Source organism: Salvelinus alpinus, chromosome 23, assembly GCF_045679555.1.
Source record: "Salvelinus alpinus chromosome 23, SLU_Salpinus.1, whole genome shotgun sequence".
In the NCBI taxonomy this organism is placed as follows: Eukaryota; Metazoa; Chordata; class Actinopteri; order Salmoniformes; family Salmonidae; genus Salvelinus; species Salvelinus alpinus.
The window spans coordinates 10,899,931-10,923,000 of NC_092108.1; the positions used below are offsets into that span (position 1 = coordinate 10,899,931).

General features: G+C 40.6%; 2 protein-coding genes across 4 annotated transcripts in view; one reads left to right on the forward strand and one right to left on the reverse strand.

Moving 5' to 3' along the window:
- LOC139550235 (SLAM family member 5-like) overlaps positions 1–23,070 on the reverse strand; it is a 266,184-nt gene that overhangs the window by 65,511 nt on the left and 177,603 nt on the right. The window lies entirely within an intron of this gene.
- Positions 737–19,863, forward strand: LOC139550234 (SLAM family member 7-like). 2 transcript variants are annotated; one of them, XM_071360970.1, is made up of 6 exons: positions 737–841; positions 16,119–16,415; positions 16,578–16,859; positions 16,994–17,104; positions 17,399–17,442; positions 19,646–19,863. In XM_071360970.1, exons 1-6 carry the CDS (start codon positions 784–786, stop codon positions 19,745–19,747), a joined length of 894 nt encoding a protein of 297 aa, XP_071217071.1. In that variant the 5' UTR covers positions 737–783; the 3' UTR covers positions 19,748–19,863. The 2 variants fall into 2 exon arrangements, with proteins under 2 accessions (XP_071217071.1, XP_071217072.1); XM_071360971.1 differs by lacking the exon at positions 16,994–17,104.

The following is a 23,070-nucleotide window of genomic DNA, read 5'->3' on the forward strand; positions in this document are numbered from 1 at the left end:
AACAACAGGTTTCTGTGCCAATGCACAACACAATCAATAAACAAAGCATACCGACTTTGGGCACTTCAATATCATGGTTTGCATTTTCAACACCACAATAAACTATAGACTATGTCAATCTGGACAAAGAGAATATACATCCATACCTTGTAGACCCAGTATAGAAGGCTTGACTTGACAATCTCTGAATGTCATTAAACATTTTGGTGTTTTGTAACAGAGGTCTCTTACCATTCATCAATTGACCTCTGCACAGTTTGAATTGCTTGATTTTATATATATATATATTATATATTTTATATATATAGTTTAGGCCTAACTCCAGAGATATGCCGGTGGCATGCTACCACACATGCATTTCTTCATGTCAAATGTCTACTGCATCAGCTATACAGATATACACATGCAGAAAGAGGGTAGATGGTTCATTTTCAATCCAAATGTTTTGTATAAGCATTATATTGTTAGATTATAGGAGTAACTATGGTAGGCCTGAAACATTCTTCCTCACCTCAGGTTCAACTGTCGGAGTCATTGCCTTCATATCATGGGCCTTCAGTAGCTAAAGCAGCTTAATAATAGCCACAAATACAAGCAGAAGAGCGAATGTAAACCAGAGGAAAAAATGCACTACCCTCCCCTCTGCTCTCAAAAACCACACAACCCTCCCCCCAAAAATTACACTACACAAAAAGCACTCTATTTCTGGAACGCCCCGTAATACGGAAAACCCAAATGCTCAATGCGACAATTATTTCCTATTTCTCAGACATTTGTCAAAGTATGGGGACCTATTTGCATTTCACCATTTCCATTCTACTGACTTTTATCCATCAAGCAGGTAAATACATATTTTCAATACATCTGTATAGTGATATTGATTACATTTATTAGACATATAAACCTATAATGTGATTACAAGGTTAGTAAGTAACAGGGAGTATCATTTGGGGAGGGGCGAAATGTTGGTTCTGTCCTTATAATATATCCTTTCTCCAGAGGTGTGAACTTGTTCACTTCCCTTCATGGATTTGAAATGTCTGGTGAAAACTCAACTTAGTCAATACCAACACCTTTTTACATTTATCGGGAATAGTGAGGGAGTGCACACTTCAGGAGGAAGGAGAGATTATTGGGACGCACCCAGGGATGACAGAGGGAAGAAGTCATATGATCTAATGAATACTGAAGGTTGAAGTCACTGTTGTGATGTTGTGAATTTTACACCATTCAAGTCACTTATAAAGACTTTCATTATAATTGAAAGTATGTCATTAACTTTGGGTCAACAGTTTTTTGATGATACTGTAATTTGAAACATTATGAAGCTAAACATGTTTGTTTACAAAGCCTGAAATAATAACACAAACAAACGAGTAATATATTTTTTTATTATACTCTGAGAAAAATGTGTCAGTTAGTTAGGCTACAGGAAATTCAGCAACAGGAAGCAGCACCACAACGTCATTTGAAGAATGGAAACTTGAACTAGAAAGACAGTCACAGCACAGACTGCTATGCATAGCTCAACTCATTTACAGACATGTCTGTCAAAGTTAACCAACGGCCACTTTCTGAGCACCCAACATATAGCTATAGCGGGTCCAGAATGATTGGATCTTTGAGAAAGAGGAGCCAAAAAGACAGTAGAAAATATACAATACAAATACTCAGCTATATTCTATGCTAAAAAATAGGACATTTATATTATTGTATACTGATATTCAGAGAGAGAGATTTTGTTTAACAAGTAATAAAAAAATACCAAAAACATAGGGGTCAAAATGATTGTCACCCCTGTTTTCAATACTCCAGCACCCTCCCCTTGTGAGGATAACGATACTGAGCCTTTTTCTAAAATGTTTTATGAGATTGAAAAACACATTGGGAGGGATCTTTTCCCTCATATCTATAAAAAAGAGCTCTATGTTCATGTCATCTGACCATAGCATCTCCTGAAGTTTGATAAATGGCTTTGGCACTTGGATTGGAACCGGTGCTATGGTCAGATGACATGAAATTAGAGCTCTTTGGGCCACACACACCAGTGGTGGGTTTGGCGGTGGAAAACAAAAGCATATTTTGTATTTATTTTGTATTTATTTCACCTTTATTTAACCAGAACAAGTTCTCATTTACAATTGCAACCTGGCCAAGATAAAGCAAAGCAGTTTGACACATACAACAACACAGAGTTACACATGGAGTAAAACAAACATACAGTCAATAAAACAGTAGAAAAATAAGTCTATATACAATGTGAGCAAGTGAGGTGAGATAAGGGAGGTAAAGGCAAAAAAAGGCCATGGTGGCGAAGTAAATACAATATAGCAAGTAAAACACTGGAATGGTTGATTTGCAGTGGAAGAATGTGCAAAGTAGAAATAGAAATAATGGGGTGCAAAGGAGCAAAATAAATAAATACAGTAAGGGAAGAGGTAGTTGTTTGGGCTAATTTATAGATGGGCTATGTACAGGTGCAGTAACCTGTGAGCTGCTCTGACAGCTGGTGCCCGAAGCCGGTACACTTATGACAACATCCATCTCAAGTGCAGGGCGCGAAATTCAAAATCTATTTTTTTAAATATTTAACTTTCACACATTAACAAGTCCAATACAGCATTTGAAAGATAAACATCTTGTGAATCCAGCCAACATGTCCAATTTTTAAAATGTTTTACAGCGAAAACACCACGTATATTTATGTTAGTTCACCACCAAATACAAAAGAGTACAGACATTTTTCACAGCACAGGTAGCATGCAGGTAGCATGCACAAAGCCAACCTAACTAACCTAGAACCAACCAAACTAACCTAGAAACAACTTCCTCAGATGACAGTCCTATAACATGTTACACAATAAATCTATGTTTTGTTTGAAAAATGTGCATATTTGAGCTATAAATCAGTTTTACATTACTGCTACCATCATAGCTACAGTCAGAAATAGCACGGGAGTAGCCAGAGTAAATACAGACACCAACGTCAACTAACTAATTACTCATCATAAAACATTTCAGAAAAATATATGGTGTATAGCAAATGAAAGACAAAGATCTTGTGAATACAGCCAATATTTCCGATTTTTTAAGTGTTTTACAGCGAAAACACAATATAGCGTTATATTAGCTTACTGCAATAGCTAACACACAACAGCGTTGATTCCAGGTAATCGGTAGCGATAGCACAGTTCGACAGATATATGAAATAGCATCCCAAATTGGGTCCTACCTTTGTTGATCTTCCATCAGAATGTTGTACAAGGGGTCCTTTGTCCAGAACCGTCTTTGTTTGGATCCAGAACGAACTCTTTCCCTCTTGAATTAGCAAGCACACTGGCCATGCGGCGCTAACCTCTCCTTCGTGAACAAATTCATACAACGCATCACGCCTAAAGTCCCGAATAAATTTCAATAATATAATAAAACTATATTGAAAAAACATACTTTAGGATGATATTGTGACATGTATCAAATAAAATCTAAGCCGGAGATTGTATTCGCCCATAACGACGGCTTTCCAGAAGGCGATTCCAGGTCCTACTTCGCGCTTTCGAAAGAAAAAAAAATGGCGGACCTCTCATTCCAAGATGATGTATTCAATCTCTGAACAAGATAATCAACTCATTTCTGGTCTCACTTCCGCTTGACACCCAGGGGAAGGTGTATGACGTGTATCTATAGTCCTAAGTGACATGCCCATTTATAGACAAGCTCTTGAACAGACACCTCGCTTTCGGAAATCTCACTTCCGGATAGGAAATGGGCTGCAGAAGGAGTTCTGTTTCACTTAGAGAAATAATTCAAACGGTTTTAAAAACTAGAGAGTGTTTTCTATCCAATAGTAATAATAATATGCATATTGTACGAGCAAGAATTGAGTACGAGGCCGTTTGAAATGGGCACCTCTTTCCAGGTTACTCAATACTGCCCCTTCAGCCATAACAGGTTAAAGCTAGTGAGGGAGATAAGTGTTTCCAGTTTCAGAGATTTTTGTAGTTCGTTCCAGTCATTGGCAGCAGAGAACTGGAAGGAGAGGCGGCCAAAGGAAGAATTGGTTTTGGGGCTTGCAGAAATGTACCTCATACCTACTGTAAAATACTGTGTGGAGGTGGATATTTGATGTCAAGTTTGCTTTCACTGGTCAAGTGGCCCTCATTCTGGTAGGCTATATTTTGCCGTAATGATCTGATCACACCATACAACAAGGGATGGCCAGCTGACAGCGACCATATCCTTGCAAGCCTGGGCCAAATTGCATATTTTGTTTGCAAGCCAGGGCCAAATTACCTTCTTCGAACGAGCAAAAGAACGTTATGGAATTTTTCAAAATGGAAAAGTATTATTATATGTTTGCATCAAATACCCTACTCCTTGAAAGTCGTGATTATGCTGCATTTAGCATAGGCAACATGATTAATGATGATCACTGATAATCAACAGCTGCAGTGTTGCTCTTTGGATTACACTATGTCACTATTACACTATTACACTATGTCATGGAATAGGCAATGCTACAATCTGATGTGCTACAGTCTGATGTGCTACAGTCTGATGTCCTACAGTCTGATATGTTAAATTCTGATGTGCTACAGTCTGATGTGCTACAGTCTGATGTGCTACAGTCTGATGTGCAACAGTCTGATGTGCTACAATCTGATGTGTTACAGTCTGATGTGCAACAGTCTGATGTGCTACAGTCTGATGTGCTACAGTCTGATGTGCTACAGTCTGATGTGCTACAGTCTGATGTGCTACAGTCTGATATGTTAAATTCTGATGTGCTACAGTCTGATGTGCTACAGTCTGATGCGCTACAGTCTGATGCGCTACAGTCTGATGTGCTACAGTCTGATGTGCTACAGTCTGATGTTCTACAGTCTGATATGTTAAAGTCTGATGTGCTACAATCTGATGTGTTACAGTCTGATGTGCTACAATCTGATGTGTTACAGTCTGATGTGCAACAGTCTGATGTGCTACAGTCTGATGTGCTACAGTCTGATGTGCTACAGTCTGATGTGCTACAGTCTGATGTGCAACAGTCTGATGTGCTACAGTCTGATGTGTTACAGTCTGACGTGTTACAGTCTGATGTGTTACAGTCTGATGTGCTACAGTCTGATGTGCTACAGTCTGATGTGCTACAGTCTGATGTTCTACAGTCTGATATGTTAAAGTCTGATGTGCTACAGTCTGATGTGTTACAGTCTGATGTGTTACAGTCTGATGTGTTACAGTCTGATGTGCTACAGTCTGATGTGCTACAGTCTGATGTGCTACAGTCTGATGTGTTACAGTCTGATGTGCTACAGTCTGATGTGCTACAGTCTGATGTGCAACAGTCTGATGTGCTACAATCTGATGTGTTACAGTCTGATGTGTTACAGTCTGATGTGCAACAGTCTGATGTGCTACAGTCTGATGTGCTACAGTCTGATGTGCTACAGTCTGATGTGCTACAGTCTGATGTGCTACAGTCTGATGTGCTATGGTCTGATATGTTAAATTCTGATGTGCTACAGTCTGATGTGCTACAGTCTGATGTGTTAAAGTCTGATGTGCTACAGTCTGATGTGTTACAGTCTGATGTGCTACAGTCTGATGTGTTACAGTCTGATGTGCTACAGTCTGATGTGCTACAGTCTGATGTGCTACAGTCTGATGTGCTACGGTCTGATATGTTAAATTCTGATGTGCTACAGTCTGATGTGCTACAGTCTGATGTGCTACAGTCTGATGTCCTACAGTCTGATGTGCTACAGTCTGATGCGGTACAGTCTGATATGTTACAGTCTGATGTGCTACAGTCTGATGTGCTACAGTCTGATGCGTTACAGTCTGATGCGTTACAGTCTGATGCGTTACAGTCTGATGTGCTACAGTCTGATGTGCTACAGTCTGATGCGCTACAGTCTGATGTGCTACAGTCTGATGTGCTACAGTCTGATGCGTTACAGTCTGATGTGTTACAGTCTGATGTGCTACAGTCTGATGCATTTTGAAAACTGACGGTTACAGTGTAGTGTTTATAAGGAGTTCTCTCGTGTGTATGTTGTTGCCTGTGCAGTAAGCCCACGGGCTGATTTCTTCTTCTTGCTTGGCAGAGTTCTCAGTAAATGTTAAATTGTGAACCTGCAATCCAAATGTATTACATAAAATCTACATGCCATATCTCACAATTGATGGGGCTTCCTGAATAAAGTATGTTCGCTGTGACAGAAGGTTTATAAAAAAAAATATATTCCACAAAGTTCTATCTCGCGCTGCAGTGGGGGGGAGGGTCATATGACCTTATGTCTTAGATCTAGCTCTGTACTCTCCCTGAGTCAGAGATGTTTTGGTACTGTCCCTGAGTCAGAGAGGTTTAGGTACTCTCCCTGAGTCAGAGAGGCTTAGGTACTCTCCCTGAGTCAGAGAGGTTCAGGTACTCTCACTGAGTCAGAGAGGTTTAGGTACTCTCACTGAGTCTGAGATGTTTAGGTACTCTCCCTGTGTCAGAGAGGTTTAGGTACTCTCCCTGAGTCAGAGAGGTTTAGGTACTCTCCCTGAGTCAGAGAGGTTTAGGTACTTTCCCTGTGTCAGAGAGGTTTAGGTACTCTCACTGAGTCAGAGAGGTTTAGGTACTCTCCCTGAGTCTGAGATGTTTAGGTACTCTCCCTGTGTCAGAGAGGTTTAGGTACTCTCCCTGAGTCAGAGATGTTTAGGTACTCTCCCTGAGTCAGAGATGTTTAGGTACTCTCCCTGAGTCAGAGAGGTTTAGGTACTCTCCCTGAGTCAGAGATGTTTAGGTACTTTCCCTGTGTCAGAGAGGTTTAGGTACTCTCCCTGAGTCAGAGATGTTTATGTACTCTCCCTGAGTCAGAGAGATGGGCATTGTGACAGATAGTCCAACACTGAGTCAGAGAGGTTAAGGTACTTTGACAAATTTGCCGCTGTTCCCCTTTAAACAGCAACTGAATGTAATAATGAACTTATATGTGGCATTGAAATGAATCAGAAACATTTAGGGGCTCTATTTGAACAAACCCAATGGTAAATCTTAGCGCTAGTGTTAGGGTTACAGGTTCTAGTGTTAGGGTTACAGGTTCTAGTGGTAAGGTTCTAGTGTTAGGGTTACAGGTTCTAGTGTTAGGGTTACTTGTTCTAGTGGTAAGGTTCTAGTGGTAGGGTTACAGGTTCTAGTGGTAAGGTTCTAGTGGTAGGGTTATAGGTTCCGGGGTGGGACAAATATTTTTGTTATTTTCATGAATTATGTGCGCGGAAGCTGGCGACGATGCGAAAGGGATGGGTTTTGATGAGTAAACAAGTTGAGGGTTTGTCGAGGCTTCGCCTCTTACTGGCCAAACGGAACAAGCTCCATGGCTAAATATGTGGTTGTTTCAAATTGTGTATTTACTCTCTCTTATGTATTGCATTGTCATCAACTCCAAATAGAATGTTAGTCCGTTACAGACTAGTTCATTATATATCCTGCCCCATATTTGTAAAATATGTTGAAAATGTTTGAAGTGCACATTGTTCTAATTGTATTGCTTCAATATGGAAATACATTGTTAAACATAGTCCATAGCATTAACACTGATATAGAGGCTAGGCCTAGGTCATATGGCCCAAAAATATAATATCTAGATTTCTTTCAAACTCATAGGTGATTCACGATATACTGTATATCTAAAAATGTTTTTACTTTTTCTCTAAATAAGTTTTGTTGCACAATTAAAGGTCAATACACTGCATTTGAAACAGTCGGGAATAATCTAATGAATTCAGGGCTTGTAAATGTATACCTAGGCTAAATGTAAGCCTTCAACCATAAGACCCACAAATAATTGTAATTATTTTATCAAAATAGTTTAACCTGTTTTTTGCAATTATCAGTGATCTGGCTTTCAAATCTGTCTATGAAAACGCCCTTTTTGTTACAAATGTAACCAGAACCAAGCACAATACACATCCATTAATAATAATGGCCAACTTCTGTCAACAGGCATTATAGAAAATTAACACAGGTCTCATAAGCAATCTCTCAAGCACAAGGCCACTGCTAGTGACTAGCCACCTATCTTTATATTTAAAGTCTAGCCAGGGCCAGCTCTAGACTTTTGGGGACCCTAAGGAAGATTTCATTTCCTGCAAGACTCAATCATGGACACTCTTACTGACAGTTGTGGCTGCTTTGTGTGATGTATTGTTGTCTCTACCTTCTTGACCTTTGTGCTGTTGGCTGTGCCCAATAATGTTTGTACCACTACTATATTGTGTTGCTACCATGTTGTTGTTTTCTTAGGTCTCTCTTTATGTAGTGTTGTGTTGTCTCTCTTGTTGTGATGTGTGTTTTGTCCTATATTTATATTGTATTTATATTGTATTTATTTATTTATTTTAATCCCAGGCCCCAGTCCCCGCAGGAGGCCTTTTGGTAGACCGTCATTGTAAATAAGAATTTGTTCTTAACTGACTTGCCTAGTTAAATGAAAGTAAAATAAAATAAATAAAAATACTGCACATTTTGCCTGGTGCGTGGACAAAATGTTGCAGTTTTAAAAAAGGTTTTCATGCAGTTCTACACATTTTAGTATGGGGCGGAGAGAACATTTTGCAATTTTGTAACACATTTCATGCAATTTTGCCATGGTGCCGAGACATTTTCGCAGTTATAAAGCTAACTTCCTGCAATTCAACCCATATTGTCATAGGGTGGAGATTTTTTTGTTGCAGTTTTAAAGCTAATTTCCAACAATTCTGCCAAGACTTATGCCATGCCTTTTTATTAGCGTTTGTGACACAAATCCAATGCAAGTCAATGGTACATATATTAGCATTTTCGCACTTCATATCCAAATCATCCTAAAATATCAAAAAATGTATTGTGAAGTTAGCTGATTTGGACAAGTTAGCATTTGAAAAAGTGGCCAGGTAAAAAAAAATCCAAATGTGTGTCATTATAGTCGTCTCTGACGTGCGGTCAGACACGCTCAGGTGGAACAAACTTAAACGTGCACCTTTTTTCAATGCTGAATTGAATGTTATTGACAAAACCGAACATATTTTTTGTTGTTGTTGCAAACATCCTTTCTGAATTTCAAAAGTGTATAATCTGATTACAATATTTTTGCTGGCAACATAACTGGTTACAGTTAGTAGAAAATAATAATCTGATTACATGTAATTCAGTTACTCCCCAACCTTGATCATAAGTGTAACATAATCAAAGGTGGAGATACAAAGGTGCAGTGTCTGAATACAGTGTCAGCATCCCGATTAATGCTTTAAGGTAAAAAAATAATATCATGTTTGGGTCCCCAGGACCAGGATTAAGAGGCTGGGGTATCGTGTTACGTATCCACAGCCATTGGAGACTGGGAAGTCCCGCTTCATTTGCTGGTTGGACTATCCACCAACATCTTACAGAAATACTGCTCATCTCTGGCTAAATCAATGGGAGAAATTATGTTAGAAATTGATTCAACTCTGTCGACAATTTGTATCTTAACTTGACATTTTTAGTCGAGCAAGTCTGTTTGGTTGCTTCAGTTCATTTGACTTCATGATTGTGAATTTCTAAAGTGCGTAAAAACAGTTCTTAGTTGATTCAACTTGATTTCATAAGTTAAGTCATGAGTTAAGTCAATTTCAAAATCAAATAAAATCAAACCAAATGTTATTGGTCTCATACACATGGTTAGCAGATGTTAATGCGAGTGTAGCGAAATGCTTGTGCTTCTAGTTCCGAACGTGCAGCAATATCTAACAAGTAATTTGATACAGGACAACCCACAGTCGAGCTCAGCTCAACACTGACTGGCTAATTATTTGATATATTTTTTAATCAAGGGAGGCCAAATGCTTGCTGGCATTAATCAATCAAATGCTACAGCGGCAACATGCCATTCTCTTTGGGTCCAGACAGCATTCCATACATGGGCTACACATACTGAGACAGAGGGGCTCTGATCATTTCTCAGGTGAGATTCTATGGAGTGAGATACCTGCCAAAGGGTTGAACGTACGTATCGTTAGGATCGTAAAAAAATCCATACGTAAATTGTTAGGATTGTAAGAAAAGCCATGCATGAAACATGAAACGTAAACATAAAATGTCATCTGTGAACATACAAACACCATGTTACTATTACGGACTAACATTTTAGGACAAATCTATTATATTGTAATTCTGACGTAAAATAATACCTTTTAGCGTTTTGACAGTTTTCATCTCCCCAACAAAGCATCCTGTGAGGAGTGCTACACGAACAAGCAAAACACAGTATAAAAAAACGTGGGCATCCCCATGCATGCACCTTATCAACATATGACGCATTCAATATTGCACAATCCCATTCTCTGGGTCTGTCTGCAATCATAACCAGTAGTGTGTATACCAGGAATAATGAAACAGAATAGATGTTTGGTGAATCTATTAATTATGTATGACCACTGGAGAATGCCACTCAAAATCTTGCCAAAGTATATTCTGTAGCAGGGGTTAATGTGAATGTAAAATAATTTGACTTGATTTACATGAATCGTGTCATGAACATATGGACTTAAAAAGGAACAAGGAAGAGGTTTTAAACGTAGGCTAAGTCTGGCATAAGCTTATTCCCACACTTTACAATAACTCTGTTGCAGTGGTCTTAGGTAGTCTCCGTATAGGCTATTCCCTCCATCGCAACACTGCTGCCCAGATGAAGAGCTTGTGATCTCCATGCAGCACCATGCAGCCCCATGCGCCTTCGTAAAAGCAGCCCTCAACCTCAGAAGATGCCCTTCTGGAGGCATGCAGCCAGAGTCATTATACCCTAATGTAGGCCTATTTGCCTACTAGCCAGATAAAGTGCAAATCATGATGCGTGCAACTCGTCATTCGAACATATTTGAACATTTAATTAATTCTTCATTCAGATCAGTTCAGTCAGTATGTCATCCATTGAGTCATTTGTCTGAGTTTAAATAGGAACTAAATCAAAGAGAATAGAACAGTCTTACCCATTTGTTTGATTGAAATCCATGTGTTCAAATTGTCTACATTATCCAAAGTTCTTCAGCCTATCACTTTAATAATTCAATGTTTAATTTATGGCTATCCAAATAAAAAAAAGGCCGGCTATCAATTTGGTTACTGGTGTCCTGCAGAATCATTTTTGAACTCCGTTTGTGTTTTATAACTATAAGGGCTCCCCTTAAAGAGAGATCCAAGCTCACAGGCCTCTAAATATAGCCTCTAAATACATTTTAAACAAAATAGTTAAAGAAGCACATGCAGTGGCTGATTGTCACGTTCCTGACCTGTTTTCTGTTGTTTTTGTATGTGTTAGTCGGTCAGGGCGTGAGTTTGGGTGGGCAGTCTATGTTATGTGTATCTATGTTGGTTTATGGGTGACCTGATATGGTTCTCAATTAGAGGCAGGTGGTTTACGTTTCCTCTGATTGAGAACCATATTAAGGTAGGTGGTTTCACATTGTTTGTTGTGGGTGGTTGTTTCCTGTGTCTGTGTCGTTATGCACCATACGGGACTGTTTCGTTAGTTCGTTCGTTCATTTTGTTTGTAGTCTGTACCTGTTCATGCGTTCTTCGTTGCATGTAAGTTCGTAAGTCTAGGTCTGTCTACTTCGTTTGTTGTTTTGTAATTTTGTTCAAGAGTTTTTCGTCTTCGTCTGTTTTTGGAATAAATAATATGTCAAATTACCACGCTGCATTTTGGTCATCCGATCCTTCTCGCCTCTCAATTTTCAATTCAATTCAATTCAAGGGGCTTTATTGGCATGGGAAACATGTGTTAACATTGCCAAAGCAAGTGAGGTAGATATTATACAAAAGTGAAATAAACAATACAAATTAACAGTAAACATTACACATACAGAAGTTTCAAAGTCTGAGGAGGAGGACGAGGTAGACGTACGTTACACTGATAGGGAAAACAGATCTGGCAATAAGGATGGGCTATAGATAGTTCCATTTGGGACCCCTTGGCTATTTTTGGCAGGACAAGTTAGTCAAGATTTAATCAATATTTCGTTTGCCTCATTTATTGATACGGATATAGCCTCTGTGTGATGGGGTTCTGCAATGCAAATGGCTGTAACAAGCCTACATACAGAGTGGAATTCCCTAATACAACATTTATAAGGCCTACAGTCTGTTCTCCCAAATACTAGAAAAAGTGTGATTCATTAGGTCACATGATCACTATATTAGCCCCATGTGGCTATAAAAATAAGTTATACAATTATATGGCCAATAGATAATACACAACAACATGGCACATTTAGATAGTGGAATAGGCCTAGCCTAAATTGTATTTACTTTCTATTTTGCAGCTCAGGCGGTTATTCTACACAAGGCTCTTCTACATTTGAAGTTGCAAGTTTACATACACTTAGTTTGGAGTCATAAAACTCGTTTTTCAAACACTCCACAAATATCTTGTTAGCAAACTATAGTTTTGGCAAGTCTGTTAGGACATCTACTTTGTGCATGTCACAAGTAATTTTTCCAACAATTGTTTACAGACAGATTATTTCACTTATAATTCTCTGTGTCACAATTCCAGTCGGTCAAAAGTTTACATACACTAAATTGACTGTACCTTTAAACAGCTAAGAAAACTCCAGAAAATGATGTCATGGCTTTAGAAGCTTCTGATAGGATAATTTACATCAGTTGAGTCAATTGGAGGTGTACCTGTGGAGGTGTACCTTCAAGGCCTACCTTAAAACTCAGTGCCTATTCGCTTGACATCATGGGCAAATCAAAAGAAATCAGCCAAGACCTCAGAAAATAAAATGTAGACCTCCACAAGTCTGGTTCATCCTTGGAGCAATTTCCAAACCCCTGAAGGTACCACGTTCATCTGTACAAACAATAGTATGCATGGGACCAAGCTGCCACAATACTGATCATGAAGGAGACCTGTTCTGTCTCCTAGACACGTAATTTGGTGCGAGAAGAACGTACTTTGGTGCAACGTACTTTGAATGTACTTTGGTGCGAGAACGTACTTTGGTGAACGTACTTTGGTGCGAGAAGTGCAAATCAATCCCAGAACAACAGCAAAGCACCCTGTGAAGATGCTGGAGGAAACAGGTACAAAGTATCTATATCCACAGTAAAACGAGTCCTATTTCGACGCAACCTGAAAGGCAACTCAGCAAGGAAGAAGCCACTGCTCCAAAACCGCCACAAAAAAAACAGACTACGGTTTGCAACTGCACCTGGGGACAAAGATCGTACTTTTTGGAGAAATGTCCTCTGGTCTGAATAGAACTGTTTGGCCATAATGACCATCGCTATGTTTGGAGGAAAAAGGGTGAGGCTTGCCGAAGAACAACATCCCAACCGTGAATCACAGGGGTGGCAGCATCATGTTGTGGGGGTGCTTTGCTGCAGGAGGGACTGGTGCACTTCACAAAACAGATGGCAACATGAGGAAGGGAAAAGTATGTGGATATATTGAAGCAACATCTCAAGACATCAGTCAGGAAGTTAAAGCTTGGTCGCAAATGGGTCTTCCAAATGGACAATGACCCCAAGCATACTTCCACAGTTGTGGCAAAATGGCTTAAGGACAACAAAGTCAAGGTATTGGAGTGGCCAGCACAAAGCCCTGACCTCAATCCTATAGAAGAGTTGTGGGCAGAACTGAAAAAGTGTGTGCGAGCAAGGAAGCCTACAAACCTGACCCAGTTACACCAGCTCTGTCAGGAGGAATGGGCCAAAATTCACCCAATTTTTTATGGGAAGCTTGTGAAAGGCTACCCGAAACGTTTGACCCAAGTTATACAGTTTAAAAGGCAATACTACCAAATACTAATTGAGTGTATGTTAACTTCTGACACACTGGGAATGTGATGAAAGTAATAAACGCTGAAATAAATCATTCTCTCTACTATTCTTCTGACATTTCACATACTTAAAATAAAGTGGTGATCCTAACTGACCTAAAACAGGGATTTTTACTACGATTAAATGTCAGGAATAGTGAAAAAAAAAAGTTTTAATGTATTTGGCTAAGGTGTATGTAAACTTGGTGACTTCAACTGTATGTGTTTATCATTCTCACACAAGTAATTTCCTGAAGGCCCAAGCCTATACCACGCCATCTACTGGTATAACGTTGCTATTGAATGCAGATCTAAAACAAACTCTGGACTTTTTGGGGGGAAATGAAACTGGAAGCTGCAAAGCAACTAATGTCTAGTCTAGTTGCTTGATTGACTACCTAACTTTAACTAGCTACGTTCGGTTCATGTCCTTCGCAGATGCCACATTACTGACAAAAGTTTGTTTGTATAAAAAAGATATGTAACCGAGTAAAGGGAGAAGTAAAGTAAGAATTGAATGTGTAAATGTTTATTCATTGTCTTAACAGTTCTAATTTAACTTTTTAACAGTATGCATGCAATTTTCACCTGTTCCTCCGCAAACTGATCTCAGATCTCAGAACTTTGATATTATCCCACCCCTTTTTAGCCACCACTGCCTTAAAAAGCCACACACCTAACACAATATCTGCCAATTAATTTCCAATAATATTGCCCCTGTCTGTCTGTGTGGTGCATGCATTTGTCTATCACTGTAGCCAGTTAATGTGATAACCATCTTGTGGGTTGACAGAAATACTTTCCCCAAAACCTTGTTTGCAAACTTTGAAATTACACACAATTACACAAAAAAAAAAATATATATATGTTTGTTTTCTTCCAACCCCCCCCAAAAAATGGTCTTCTGATGTGATTTAATCATTGACATGGACTCAAAACATCCAATTTCTTTGTTTTTCTATGAACAATTGTAATTTTGAGAGGTAAAAAAATAAATAACTGAGAAAACAAAATTTGGGAAAATATAAAACATAATTTGGGAAAATTATCACAGATTTTATAGACTGTAACTGTGTACTGTTTGGGCAGAGTGAAAGTACAAACACTTCCCACGTTCGAACACACACTCAAGAAACATCCACATCAAATCGTTCCTCCAAAACCCAAATCTTGTTCTAAGTCGCATTTCCTAATAAGGAGAATTGAAACCGAGGCTAAATCAGGAAGTTCAGCCCCCTTTTAAGGGCAACTGCATCATGAACTTTACCAAGTACCAAGATATCTTAGACAACTTGATTGACTCTGCCAGGAGTCGATCTTCCCAAGCACTAATCAAAATCAACAAAGAAATGGTTAACTGACCACAAAATCTACATTTTGCAATGGCCATCTCAGTCTCCGTACTTGAACCCCATTGAAAACATGTGGTTTGAATTGAAGATGGAAGTCCATAAGTGCAGACAAAGGATATCAAGGATCTGTAATGACTCTGAATTGAGGAATAGTGTAAGATCCCTCCCAACGTGATCTTCTCATAAAACATTTTAGAAAAAGACTGTGTTATTATCCTCGCAAGGGGAGTGTGCTAGAGTATTTAAAACAGGGCTGCCAATAATTTTGACCCCTACGTTTACAAATAAAAATAAATTAAATTATTAATCTCTTTCTCTGAGCAATTGTGTTTGTATAAAATAATATAAATTCCCCAATATTTGAGCATACATTATAGCTCAGTGTTTGCATTATTTGTACTATAGTCTTTTTTTCTCATATTTATCATTGGTGCCAATAACTATGGATCCCAATATATGTCTTTAGGCAGATTAGGTTAGATTAGGTTATACTTCATGGAGTTATACTTCAAGTTTTATAACATTTTTCATAAACTGAATGGTTTATGAAACTGAATAGTTGAAATTGTGTGTATGGTATCCTTGTTCTTTATTGTAAAGATACTTCTTTATCACTTATGGCAAGGGCTGTAATTATGGCCCTGTACACAATCAAGTTGTTCTGCACAAAAAAAAGTGTGTGGAGTGCTGTGGAGACTGCCAAATGGTTGTGTAAAAAAAGCGTGCAGACAAACTGTCCATTGTATCACCAAAATATTGGTTGCATCACATGAAATGTGTCCAATGTCCGTCTGATGCTGTAAAGACATCTTTAAACCATCTTGCAGATATGGTGTAAAGGGAAATATATATTTTCTACTGCTCTATTCATCATATTGCTTGCTGGACTTTCTTAATATCTTTCACAAACTCTTTATTTTCTGTGTGTTTATTTCATAGAGTCCAGCTCTGTGTTTGTGCTGAAGGGACAGGACGTTCGTCTGGATGTCCAGGAAAATGTTCAACTGAAAGAGTTAGAATTTTTTAAGTGGACCTTCAGATCAGCCAATATTGTAAGATGCACTGACACATTGTCAGTGAGAGTGTCTCCTGAGTACAACAACAGGGTTGAGTTTTATAAGGGAAACTTCTCTCTGCTACTGAAGAACATACAGGAAGGAGACAGTGGACCTTATACTGCAGTAGTGAGTGGTGACAATGAAAAAACTATTATTGCATACCAGTTAATTGTCCAAGGTATGTTTGACTAGTTTTTCTATTCTTTTCTACAGTGACACAGTTACAGTATCAATCAATAGAGCTAAACATGGTGTACAGGTTAAATGCATATTCATTAGTACTCTAGCTCATGTACTCAGGTTAATATATTAACAATAATGGGGTTCTACTTGTTTTCAGAGAGAGTTGAGCCTCCAGTCCTGACAGTGAACTCTAACTCCAACATCAATGCCACCTGTAATGTGACTGTGACCTGCAGAGGCCAGAACACCTCTGTCACCTCTAGCTGTAACAACAGCACCTGCTCTCAGGTGGGAGGAGAGAGTAGAGGGGCTGAGACCTCCACTGTCCCCCTGCTCTCTGTCTATGTGGCAGGGGGTTCCATCATCTGTAACCACAGCAGCCAAGTCAGCTGGGCCACTGACACCAAGGAGCGAATGGAACTCTGTCCAATTAAATCTGGTAAGACATGCTAACAAATTATCTCTCTCTCTCTCTCACTCACACCCACCCACCCACCCACCCACCCACCCACACTCACACCCACCCACCCACCCACACAGGGTGTAGTGATATTGATGTCGCTGTATTTCCAGAACAAGGGGAGAAGGCGAACGACAACTATGCTTTCAAAGTCGGGGCACCTGTCTGCGTAGTTGGATTCATTGCCCTGATTGGTTTTCTTGTTTGTCGAAAGCAAAACAAACGTAAGCTCACTGCTGCTGCTGCATCCTATTACAGTAAATTCATTATATTAATTCAACTATTGTGAAAACTGTGACAATTTCACATGATCTATATACTGTACATTCAGAGCGACTCTGAAGATCTTAGTTTTAAATATGTTTTGGATTTTTATTATTGGTACAGTCACTTCATTATATTAAATAAACTATCGTGAATACTGTTGATAACAGGCTGTAATGATTTCACATTATTTATATATACTCATAGCAACTCTGAAGATCTAACTTTTAAATGTTTATGTGGTGTATTTCTAGGTGACAAAGAGGATATTATAAACACAGATTATGCTACAGTTGGGGTAAGATATTTAACATCTGATACTGTTGAACACATGTCAATTCCAAATGAACAATAAACTCATCTTACAGTTTTTTCCAAGTGCTTAATAAACAAGTTTCCCAAAACTGCACACAAAATGAAAAATGCCTCCCATCTCCTTCAAAATGTAACACTGCATTTAAAATGCCATAAACACATGTCAGAATGAAGCATTTGCATCAAATGGCAAACACTACTTTCATTATAGTACATTTTTGGATATACCATGTAAACACTGTTGTTCTAAATCTAAAGCTCTTTGGTCTTTCATAGGCTTATATCTACATTTCAATACAATGTTCTACAGTGAAAGTAATCTGCTGAGAGGGGTAACAAGTACACTGTAAACACCAATACAATGTAGAAACAGAAAATATTTATTAGGCCAAACATTACTGTTGTATACAGTATCATACAACAAAAACATAAACATATGTAAACCAAAAGTATATTCTTTAGAATACAGTAAAGAACACAATTGTTTGTGTGTGTGTGTGGGGGGGGGCAGTCCAGGAATTGGTAGGGGGGGGGCAGTCACCAGTGCTAAGCTACGCTTCATCTCTTCTTCGGCCTGGGTCTGGCCACAATACTTTGTCCACATCACAAGATACGTTTTCTCTTGCCAAACATCGAGGGAAGTATCTCCTAGCATGGCGTATCCAACCTTGGACAGAGGCAACCTCTATGTCCCCACATGCGTCCTCCATTGCCTGGAGAAGCGGCATGCGGGCATTGGGTTGGCGATCATACACTTTCCAGCGCCAGGCTGAGAAGAATTCCTCTATGGGATTTAGAAAAGGTGAATATGGGGGTAGGTACAAAACTACAAATTGTGGATGGGTGGCAAACCAGTTTTGGACCAGAACAGCCCGGTGAAAACTAACATTGTCCCATAAAACCACAAATCTAGCAGGCTCCTGATCTGGATCAGGGACAAGCATTGTGTAAATTGCATCCAGAAAAGTGAGCATATGGCCGGTGTGGTACGGACCAAGTGTGGCATTGTGATGGAGGACCCCGTTTTGAGTGATGGCAGCACACAGTTATATTACCCCCACACTGTCCAGGGACATTGGTAATTGCCCTCTGTCCTATTACATTTCTTCCGCGGCGCCTGGTTTTGGTGAGGTTGACTCTGTCAGAGTTTCTCTCAAATGGCACCTTGTAAAGTTGTTTCATCGTCACTCGGTGTCATTATTCAAGATATGCTCTCTTATCTCTCGAATCCTAATTGCATTGTGGGCAAAAACCATATTTATAATTGCAGTCTCTTGTACATCTGTAAACAAGCGTCCTCATCCTTCATGATGTCTTTGCCTTTCCAATCTGTACAGAATTCAAACACAGTATGTGTTCAGCATAGGAACTGTAAACAATGTACAAAAAATGTAGTACAGCATGATAACCAACCTCATTCATTCAATGCAGTGCAGTAAATGGATGGCTTAGAGTTACAAATGTTCATGCAATACTATGCAGTCATACGTATTTTACAGTACATTACTGTAATGCTAAAATAGTCATTAGATAGTTACATACCTGTTCTCATTTCTGAAGGTTCGAATTATGTAAATCGACCCAAGTTGGGCTGGACTCCTCATGATCACATGATCAACAAGTGTTGCCCTAATCTCATCAGAGATGGCTCTCCTTCCTTCTCTTCTTTGCCCTCGTCCTCTTCTTCCTCTTCCTCTCCCTCCTACTCCTCTTGCTCTCTGTCCATTGTTGGCATCCGTTGTTCAAAACAGGTCATCTGACCTTTGACCTATTTATAGGCCTATACTACAGTAAAGCAGTGATTGGTTAGTGATCAGTTAAGCTATTAGTGTTTGCACATGTGAGGAGTGTGTGTGTGACCTGGTGAATACGTGTAGCATTTAGATTGGTTGTGTTTGGAAAAGGAAAGCAAGTCACTTCCTGTTAGATTTTTGTGTTTTAGGTAGAGAATTGTGTGTAGTGTTTTGAAAAAAAGTGTTTTATGCAATTGACAACTGAGTCAAAGGCTGAGAAATACCTTATGGTTTTGGATATTTGGTGTGTAGTTTTGCACTTTGAGTGAGAGGTTTCAAAAATCGTGTGACATGAAAAGATTTTGTGTGTAAGCAGTTGGAAAAAACTGTAATTTCAAGTGTAAATGTAGAGCATTGAACAGCTACTGAGAAATATTTAATTTTATTCTCCAGACTCCAGATAACGGTCAAGCAGGTGGTGAAGAGCAGGCGTCTCCAGGTCCAACATCATCCTCCATCTACAGTATGGTGGGACAACCCCAACCCAGCCCGTGAACCACCAGCCCCTGCCTGTGGACCTCCCCATGACCCCATGACCTCCATGCCTTTTAAAGGCAATGTTCCCATGTTCGTGTAGACAATAAAATACAAATGGTCACATGCTTCGTAAACAACAGGTGTAGACTAACAGTGAAATGCTTCATTACAAGCCCTTCCCAACAATACAAAGAGAAAGAAAATAGAGAAATAATAGAAAAGTAAAAATCCTATGAATTAATAAATAAATAATAAAAACAACATGAGTACAGATAACTATATACCCGGGGTACCGGTACCCAGTCCATGTGCCGGGGTACCGGTACCCAGTCCATGTGCCGGGGTACCGGTATATATCCAAATAGAAACTGTCATGTTTTGTCTTTGATCATGTCTTGTCCCTGTGCTTCCCTCTGCTGGTCTTATTAGGTTCTTTCTCTTTCTCTCTCTCTATCGTTCCGTTCATGCTCCCAGCTGTTTCTCATTCTCCCTACGACCTCATTTACTCTTTCACACCTGTCCCCTATTTTGCCCTCTGATTAGAGTCCCTATTTCTCCCTCTGTTTTCCGCTCCTGTCCTTGTCGGATTCTTGTTTGATGTTTGCTGTTCCTGTGTCCTTGTTTCGCCCTGTCGTGTTCTTTGCCTTCTTCAGATGCTGCGTGTGAGCAGGTGTCAATGTCAGCTACGGCCAGTGCCTTCCCGAAGCGACCTGCAGTCTGTGGTCGCGTCTCCAGGCGTTCCTCTCTATTGACGAGAGGATTTCAGTTTCCTGTTTTGGATTACCATTGATTATATCCAGGAGAATCATTATTTGTTTAATACTGGAATAAAGACTCTGTTACTATTACGTCGCTTTTGGGTCCTCATTCATCAGCATAACAGAAGAATCCGACCAAGATGGACCCAGCGACTATGGATTCTCTCAACACTGCCGTCGAGTTCCAGGGAGCAATGCTCGGCAGACACGAGCAGGAATTGTTTGCTGCTCGTCATGCCGTTGAGACCCTGGCCGCTCAGGTCTCCGATCTCTCTGGACAGTTTCAGAGTCTTCGTCTCGTGCCACCAGCTACTTCCTGGTCTTCCGAGTCTCCGGAACCTAGGGTTAATAACCCACCATGTTACTCTGGGCAGCCCACTGAGTGTCGCTCCTTTCTCACCCAGTGTGATATTGTGTTCTCTCTCCAGCCCAACACGTACTCAAGAGAGAGAGCTCGGATCGCTTACGTCATATCACTCCTTACTGGTCGGGCTCGGGAGTGGGGCACAGCTATCTGGGAGGCAAGGGCTGAGTGTTCTAACGATTATCAGAACTTTAAAGAGGAGATGATAGGGGTTTTTGATCGTTCAGTTTTTGGGAAGGAGGCTTCCAGGGCCCTGGCTTCCCTATGTCAAGGTGATCGATCCATAACGGATTACTCTATAGAGTTTCGCACTCTTGCTGCCTCCAGTGACTGGAACGAGCCGGCGTTGCTCGCTCGTTTTCTGGAGGGACTTCACGCTGAGGTTAAGGATGAGATTCTCTCCCGGGAGGTTCCTTCCAGCGTGGACTCTTTGATTGCACTCGCCATCCGCATAGAACGACGGATAGATCTTCGTCATCGAGCTCGTGGAAGAGAGCTCGCGTTAACGGTGCTTCCCCTCTCCGCATCTCAACCATCTCCTCCCACCGGCTCAGAGACTGAGCCCATGCAGCTGGGAGGTATTCGCATCTCGACTAAGGAGAGGGAACGGAGAATCACCAACCGCCTTTGCCTCTATTGCGGTTCTGCTGGACATTTTGTCATGTCATGTCCAGTAAAAGCCAGAGCTCATCAGTAAGCGGAGGGCTACTGGTGAGCGCTACTACTCAGGTCTCTCCATCAAGATCCTGTACTACCTTGTCGGTCCATCTACGCTGGACCGGTTCGGCTGCTTCCTGCAGTGCCTTGATAGACTCAGGGGCTGAGGGTTGTTTTATGGACGAAGCATGGGCTCGGAAACATGACATTCCTCTCAGACAGTTAGGGAAGCCCACGCCCATGTTCGCCTTAGATGGTAGTCTTCTCCCCAGTATCAGATGTGAGACACTACCTTTAACCCTCACAGTATCTGGTAACCACAGTGAGACCATTTCCTTTTTGATTTTTCGTTCACCTTTTACACCTGTTGTTTTGGGTCATCCCTGGCTAGTATGTCATAATCCTTCTATTAATTGGTCAAGTAATTCTATCCTATCTTGGAACGTTTCTTGTCATGTGAAGTGTTTAATGTCTGCTATCCCTCCTGTGTCTTCTGTCCCCTATACTCAGGAGGAACCTGGTGATTTGACAGGAGTGCCGGAGGAATATCATGATCTGCGCACGGTCTTCAGTCGGTCCAGAGCCAGCTCCCTTCCTCCTCACCGGTCGTATGATTGTTGTATTGATCTCCTTCCGGGGACCACTCCCCCTCGGGGTAGACTATACTCTCTGTCGGCTCCCGAACGTAAGGCTCTCGAGGATTATCTGTCTGTTTCTCTCGACGCCGGTACCGTGGTGCCTTCTTCCTCTCCCGCCGGAGCGGGATTTTTCTTTGTTAAGAAGAAGGACGGTACTCTGCGCCCCTGCGTGGATTATCGAGGGCTGAATGACATAACGGTTAAGAATCGTTATCCGCTTCCCCTTATGTCGTCAGCCTTCGAGATTTTGCAGGGAGCCAGGTGCTTTACTAAGTTGGACCTTCGTAACGCTTACCATCTCGTACGCATCAGAGAGGGGGACGAGTGGAAAACGGCGTTTAACACTCCGTTAGGGCATTTTGAATACCGGGTTCTGCCGTTCGGTCTCGCTAATGCTCCAGCTGTCTTTCAGGCATTAGTTAATGATGTACTGAGAGACATGCTGAACATTTTTGTTTTCGTTTACCTTGACGATATCCTGATTTTTTCACCGTCACTCGAGATTCATGTTCAGCACGTTCGACGTGTACTCCAGCGCCTTTTAGAGAATTGTCTCTACGTGAAGGCTGAGAAGTGCGCCTTTCATGTCTCCTCTGTCACTTTTCTCGGTTCTGTTATTTCCGCTGAAGGCATTCAGATGGATCCCGCTAAGGTCCAGGCTGTCAGCGATTGGCCCGTCCCTAAGTCACGTGTCGAGTTGCAGCGCTTTCTCGGTTTCGCTAATTTCTATCGGCGTTTCATTCGTAATTTCGGTCAAGTGGCTGCCCCTCTCACAGCTCTGACTTCTGTCAAGACTTGCTTTAAGTGGTCCGGTTCCGCCCAGGGAGCTTTTGATCTCCTCAAGAAGCGTTTTACATCCGCCCCTATCCTTGTTACTCCTGACGTCACTAAACAATTCATTGTCGAGGTTGACGCTTCAGAGGT